The sequence below is a fragment of the Austrofundulus limnaeus genome, unplaced genomic scaffold (genome assembly GCF_001266775.1).
Source record: "Austrofundulus limnaeus strain Quisiro unplaced genomic scaffold, Austrofundulus_limnaeus-1.0 Scaffold4, whole genome shotgun sequence".
In the NCBI taxonomy this organism is placed as follows: Eukaryota; Metazoa; Chordata; class Actinopteri; order Cyprinodontiformes; family Rivulidae; genus Austrofundulus; species Austrofundulus limnaeus.
Genome location: NW_013952406.1, coordinates 4,688,863 through 4,696,266, shown reverse-complemented (window position 1 = coordinate 4,696,266; position 7,404 = coordinate 4,688,863). Strand labels below are relative to the sequence as shown.

Genomic DNA, 7,404 nt, shown 5'->3' with positions numbered 1-7,404 from the left:
CCCCCATACTGCAGAGACCCCTATTGCACTCTCCTCCGAGAATTCCAGCTATTCATTCCTCACTTCCTATCATTTTATAGATTATTGTTTAAGAGGAAATGCTTCATAGTGACAAATGTTCCTGTCCCAACTTTCTTTGAGATGTGATTCTACTACAAAACTGTTATACACAATGTTTCAAAGTGTCAACTTTTTTTAAATTGGGCTTTTAAAACTAAATTCTGTACCTGCAAAGCTGTGCCCTCAACCGAAATACAATCCACTGTGATGAAACAGCCTCAATGCTCATGTAATAAAGGAACTTTACATTTTCCAAATCAGTGCCTTCTTCTCCCAGTCATGCAAAACAAGCCACACTGCCCATTATCATGAGGTTGTCTCTGGCGTGCGTCAGCGATGTAGTTCAGGTAGCATGGCAACATGCGAGACAGCAGCTTTAATGTGCTCCTCTCTGAGTAGACAGAGACAGTTTGTTTCTCTTCCACAAATGCTGGACTCACTCTACCGGCACAAATCCCCCTATCCATCCTTGTGAAACCTCTGATCATCATGTCATTGTCCGCAGTGATACACTCTAGCGACGTCGTCTTCACATAATGAAACCAAGAGGGCTAACCACACAGCCCAGCCTATAATAAGTCTGTGTAGGGTGCTTGCATCTGTTTGTGTGTACATGCATCAAAAATAAAGAGCTCCAAGTTAATGTTCTACTGCGGGAGAGACACTAAGAGAGTGTTTCTGCCACTGTATCTGTGTGTATCTGTGCGTGTGTGTGTGTGTGCATKAGTCACTTTTAGAGGGTTCACCATCTAAAACCGAGCAGGGACTCTGTATTTAACAGGAGATAGAATAATTGTCTCTTCATCAGCTCTCTGGAGATTACAATAGTTAACTGTCAAGTGAATCAGAATTCTTGATGTTTTTTTCCCCCAGTCTGACTTTGAAAGATGCTGTTCAAACAGGCTTCTATGTAAGACTGTTTTTTTTTTGCTTTTTTTATATAAGTGAATTTCCAATCCGAGCTCCAGCAGCCGTGGTGTGTCACAAGCAAAAGGTAGTTGCTCTTATCAAGAAAAAGCGAGAGAAAGACTTTAGAAGAAAGGGTAAACTGGTGAATGTGGAAGGCAAGTGGAAGGGAGGAACAGCTTGACAAGGCATYTTATCTCGGCTGTGTTCTTGACTGTGCTCAGGCTTTAAGCCGCTTGCTGAAAGGTGGAATCCACGCAGCAGAGTTTGCATGTATTTTTATTTTTTCTATTTTTTTCCTCCCCTTCTGTATTTTTGCTGAGTGCTATAGCAGACAAAAAGGGCTGAGGATAATAATAATAAAAAAAACAGATACTTTTCACAAGACATCTCATTTGCGCTCTCATCCGGGCCGTGCAAAGTGTGTGCACAGTTGAAGAAACACACACATACACACACATGTTTGTTCTTGAACCCCGTGGGGACACTTCCATTGACTTCCATTCAATTTTTTTAGTCTTTATATCCTAACCCTGACCATATACCCTAAAATTAACCTGAATTTATCAGAACGACTGCCTATGCTGAACATCACATCTGTCATTTTAGATGATCTAAACTCATGAAAGATGGTGGCTGATAAACATGCAGTACAAGATATAGATTTATCAAGTTTATTTCTATAAAATAACACTGTGTTGCAGTGAAAAAAAAGCTTTTCTAGAGCATGAGTTATTGCTACAGTGCAGCCAAACAGTAAACCTGGAAATTGTTATTGAGACGGTGAAAAATTACTACTTGATTTTTTGCTCTTCTCAAAGGAAATTGCGTCACCCCCACCCCCACCCCAGTGTGTTGTTGTGAAATGCCATTCTGGTAGTTCCGGGGTTAACCAGACAGTTTCAAAGGCGTTAATCAATTCCTGCCATCATGAAAGTCATAAATTGCACCTCGTGAAACACATCAAGAGTTGTGCTGCCAGAAAACCTGATGGTGAACCAGCTCCGACGTTTTGCTTCTGGATTTGGACTTTTAGAGCAACATATGTGTAAAATAACTTCTGCTTGAGGCTAACTGCCTTTTATATCTAGTGTCATCGCAGAATTACTTGTGCTTGACCTAATGCACCTTGTTAAAAAATTATTTCATGGTCTAATTGCTGCAAAACTATTAAAAGGTGGCATTGTGCTTCTATGGGCCAAAGAGACTGCTGTTGGTGAACAAGGCTGTTGGTGAACATTAAAAAAAGTGTTTTGGGCACAAATCTTGCACGCTATTCAGTAGAACATGTAAACATTTACACAGGGGTATGAGTCAACCCATTTCCCCCTGAATTTCATTTTCCTCCCTCTCCTCCTCTTTCTGGTTTGTTTGCAAATTCTCTTCAAATCCGTGTTACACAGACGCTTCATGTCTCTCTTTTCTTGCGCCTGTGGTCTGTTTCTCTTTCTGATCAGCCTTCCTGTTGCTGCAGAGGAACTGTCAGCAGTGAGATAAGGATAGTCAGAGCACATGCTTTGAGATAGGGAGGTGGGGAGGATGGGAAACTAACAGATGCGAGTGAGAGGGGCAAAACAAGGCAGGCTGGTTAGGACAAATTACCAGATCATCGCAGGTCGCTCCCGCAGCGTGGACGTCTTTGGGAGCTGCGAGGGCGAAGAAGTGGAGACCAGATGGGGCGGAAGTCCTGCAGCAGGAGTCGGCCTGCGCTGATGAGGTGAAATGTGAGAAGGCTGTGGGGACAAACAAACTCTCAACAACCTGCATGAGCAAGGATTAAGGAGACTTGAATAAATCCAGGGAACAAACTGTGGCTGTGAGGAGAGGGAAGCAAGAGTTTAAGGGCCTTGAGGATCACAGGGAAGGATATGCATGCTGATGAACTTGCCTCCTCCGGCGTGGCACACATGGGTCTTGTGCGCATATGGATCTAGCTCTGAATTGACGACAGTTTGCAGCAAACGGTGCTGCAGTTCTGTCTGCCTGAGTAAAAAAGTGGATGAGGGTGGTGGTGGTAGTGGTGGTGGGGGGGACTGCGTGGGAGAGAGGCAGCCATCCAGAGAGTGAGACAGCCAGTTGTAAGTGGAGACTGGGGGAGTTTTCTCCAGCTGGTCAGGTCCAGCAGCAATGAGTCAGAGGAAGCTGACACGACAGCTGAGGTTGTGGGAGAGTCCTGAGGGTCTACCTCATCATGCCCCCTCACTCACCTCGCCGTTGTCACCCGATGATCAATCCCGCGGACACGGGGGCTCGGCTCTGTTCCGACGCCTGAAACTGAACCGCAGCATTCAGGAGCTCAGACACACGCCTTACCGTCTCTGCAGGTATGGTTGTGCACTGAGGCACTGGTGTTTAAAGGTAATCATTGCAACATGTGACATCAAACAGAAAAAGATGTCCTTCTGAACTATAATATATTKTGCAATTTAAAAAAAACTTCAGAAGTTCACAGATGCATTTATGAAATGCAGGTACGCATATAATGTAAACAAAATATTACCATATTTTACTCAACAAATATGAGCATAAATATATACCAATATATCAAAATTGTTGGATTTCATCAAATTTTCTTATAGATTTTTAATTTAAGAAGAATGAGAGGACTTAGTTTCTTAGTTTATGTTTTTGACTTGAGTTCATTGAGTAACTTTAATGTGCTCCAGTGAAAACAAGGAGCTRTGACTATTTGTCTTGTTCATGGTCATAAAATATAAAAAAATATGACTGTAATACAAATCACATGAAGATTTTGGAGTGGATTACTCTTGAATTTAAAACACTGAAGTCTGATAATTACCCCCAGAATCCCCCCCCACACACACAAATTATAAAATTAATTAATTAATTAATTAAAAAATGGGGGATTAGCATGTGCAGCTTAAAGAGATTCCCCTCTAGCAGACATTTTTGATGTTTTTCATTACAGAGGAAACATGTTTAATGATAATTTGATCTGTAGCCACATTTACAAAGCCTCACGGGGGAAAGGAGTAGCTTCTAATTGGCCAATTTAGACGTACAAATTCTAAAAATACCAGGCTCGGTTTTAGAAATYAAACTGAAAGGCGTTCAAGGCCATTTTGAAAGTTTGAGAAGTTGAGGAGAGTTAAAAGTTATTCTCGTTAAAAATAGACCCTGTAATTGGCCAGGAGTCTGTWGGCAAATTTGTCCTTAAGGTCTGAATATTTAAACAAAAAGACCACGACTGCAATTGATTTTTATAAACTTGTTTTAAAGTTTACTGTTACACTGAAAAAATAAAATAAAATTMACACAGATCTGTTTATCGGTGAGGTAACATGACACCGCTGGCAGGACACTGTATGCGTCATCCATAAGTGTGCCGTGCATTCATGTGTGTAAAAGATAAACAAACTGGGGACTTCACAGCACGACTAGAGGTCAAAGTCCTCGGGGTTCTTCTAATAGCTGTGAGTGCTTTCAACCGGTCAAAAGTTCATCCTAGAACCTTGGAGGTGACTTTGGATCTCAGCTCGAACAAAACAAGTCTCAATCAATCACGTCCTCTGATCTACAGCTTTGACAAGAGAGAATTGGCGGTTATTATTGCTCAATTAAACGTGACTTCCTCTGAAAAATGACTTGTCGGTACAGTGTAATTGTCAGAGCAGCCCAGAGGCAGTCTGCCAACTCAACATTAGTGCAGAGTCACAGCACCAGCATCTGTCTCATCTCTCTTTCTACAACTTTCTCTCCAAGTAACTGCAAACCCTGCATGTCTGGACATTTGCAGGTTGTTTTTTTTTACACTTTATGATCACAGAGAGATAATCAGACCGCAACACGCACACACTACATGAAATGAAACAGATATTAACCACCTCTGTCCCTCTCTGATCCCTCAGCTTTGACGCAGAGAATGGTCCCTCACCAGGCCGCAGTCCCATGGACTCGCAGGCGAGTCCTGGGTTGGTGCTCCACCCGTCGTTTCCTCAGAGCCAGCGCCGGGAGTCCTTCCTGTACCGCTCCGACTCCGACTACGACACGTCCCCCAAAACCATGTCCCGCAACTCCTCCATCAACAGTGAGGGGTAAGCAGAAAGCCACCGTTAACCTGGATGGATGATGAGTGTGACTGTACGACACCAGATCCCAAAAAAAGTTGGGACGAAATGAACCAAAGGCAAAGATTTCTTATCTCATAAAGCCACATTTGTTTCACGATGGAACACAGTCGACATATCAAACGTTGAAACTGCAAAAAAAGTAGTTATTATGGTAGAARAACATCTCAGGACAGTTGTTTATCCCAGTGAAGCATGTCATTTACAGATGGCTTCTTCTTTGCGTGATAGAGCTTTAACCAGCATTTACGGATGTGACGATAAATTTGTTTACACTGTATTTTTTAAGTGYTCTTTTTTCCATTGAGATTAGCAAATGATTGCATTTTGTTTTCTTTTAAATTGTACCCAATACTTTAACTTGTTCAGAATTAGCGTTATAATTATGCAAGCGTTGTGCTGATGGAACCAGGAGAATAAAGATCTGGTTTATCTTCAAAGAAAAATAACAGCAGCCTTCCACGTGTGTTCCTCAGGATTATCTGTTTAGACCCGCTCATGTTTCTGTAAACATCCACCTCCCAGATGCAGCCTCATTTCTAAACACTAATGCACTTTTCTCTAACCCTTTGCACTTTCTGGACTTTTTGTCTGGCAGGCACGCCGAAGACATGATCGTCACCCCCTTTGCTCAGGTATGTTTTGCTGTCGGCGGCTATTTTTTCTTGTAACTGGCCATAAAAGGTGGCGAAGCAGTGCAGTGAACTTGTCCTCCCCTCCCCTCCCCCTCCCCCACTGCTCCCTCCTTACTTCCTTCCCTCCTACGCTGTCCATCCATCCCCCCCAGGTGTTGGCCAGCCTACGAACTGTAAGAAGCAACTTCACCATCCTCGCCAATGTCACAACACCCACTAACAAGTCAGTATCATGCAGTCGAACACCCCTTCCCCACACTCGTGCTCGTCACGACTGCCTTGCTTTGTTTGTAGTGCGTGCGCACGCTAACGTCTCCATCTCCTTGCTCCCGTGTGGAAACATTTTTACCCATCATGATTAACCGGTTTATGAGCTTCAGACACCGCTCGAGGAAGATATCATCTGCATCATTTGGCACATTTCCAGTTAGCCGACAGAGAACTGTGAGCGCGCAGAGCTTTGTGCCTCAGATGCATGTGCCTGACTCTTTGCCCAGACGATGGAGATGGTCAATAATGCTAAAACGATTCTCCCTTGAAATGCAGCAGACAGAAGGAGAGCGAGCTGGCAGGCTTTTAGCTCCACGTCAATATGATATATAAAGCAATGCAGCAGAGACTTATCAGCATCTATAATTACACAGTGCTGCACCCTGCGAGGGCCTCTCCCATTAAAAGATTATTAAAAAGGAAAGCGGGAGTCAGGCTTTGTCTTTTTGCTACTTTTAGATATAACTGACCTGAAGCTATAGGTTTGATGCACTTTTAAAGGGGCAATATTATGTGTTTCTCAGGCATACATTTAAATACTATACCATAATAAAGTATCTATGTCACCTTTAGCTGTTATTAAAATGCTGTTTTTGTGTTTAAATAGAAAATAAACTTATCTTCTCATCACTTCCTCTTCTAAACGCCTCGAAATTGGCCTCTGTCTCTTTAAGAACCACCTTCCACCTTTGTCTCGCCCATTTCAGTGCGGGGGGGGGGCTGCTTTGATGCGGTTTACTTGGCATCTGAAAATACATTTCCTCAAAGGTATTTTTAATCTGAAAAGAGCTTCACCATACATGTCAACCTTTTTGGACGTTAACCTGTTTAAAGAGCCCCAAAAATTTGTGAATTTCTCAAAAAATCCATACAACTCGCACCCGCGCGGGGTGGGGTGGGGGTGCGGGGGTCGTCGGCTGCAGACATGAAAGCGCCGGCTGCGAAGCAGGAGGAAAGGAGAGCGGAAAAAGTTCAAAACTTATTTCCAGTGGCAGAACAAGTTGGAAGATGGCTGTTTGATGTTATTTATTGCTTTGTAAATCATCTTACAGGCTCTGACATGTTAGATAAATTTGAAAATGAGGTTTTGAAAAAACCCGTAAGACCTGAAAAAAAAACTGTGAGATTGCTCTATACGCCCGTATACCTGCAAAATGACATAAAATCCTTATAACTTACGGACAATCCGTACAAGTGGACATGTATGCTTCACTGAGTGAGAACTAATGTAAAGAGCTCAGCAGACAGTTTATGTTTCACTTTCACTTTCACCCGAGAGCCTGCAGGAGTCATGGGCGGGGTGTGGGGGGAGGGAGGAGTGGGTGGGGGCACTCAGCCATGAGGAAGCTTGGCTTAAAGACACATCCCAGGGGCGTTTCTGGTCCCCACCTGTCGTTTTGCTCCTCAGCATGTCTGCCTAAAAACGCTGCAGGATTTCTCAAACA

The 7,404-nt window shown here is 43.2% G+C and overlaps 1 protein-coding gene across 1 annotated transcript in view; it reads left to right on the top strand.

The window, feature by feature from the left end:
- pde4a (phosphodiesterase 4A, cAMP-specific) overlaps window positions 1-7,404 on the top strand; it is a gene marked incomplete in the record, with an annotated part of 55,891 nt that overhangs the window by 36,683 nt on the left and 11,804 nt on the right. Inside the window, 3 exon segments of the mRNA XM_014024294.1 lie at window positions 4,836-5,021; window positions 5,653-5,689; window positions 5,842-5,912. Of these exon segments, the coding sequence (XP_013879748.1) occupies window positions 4,836-5,021; window positions 5,653-5,689; window positions 5,842-5,912 (294 nt within the window).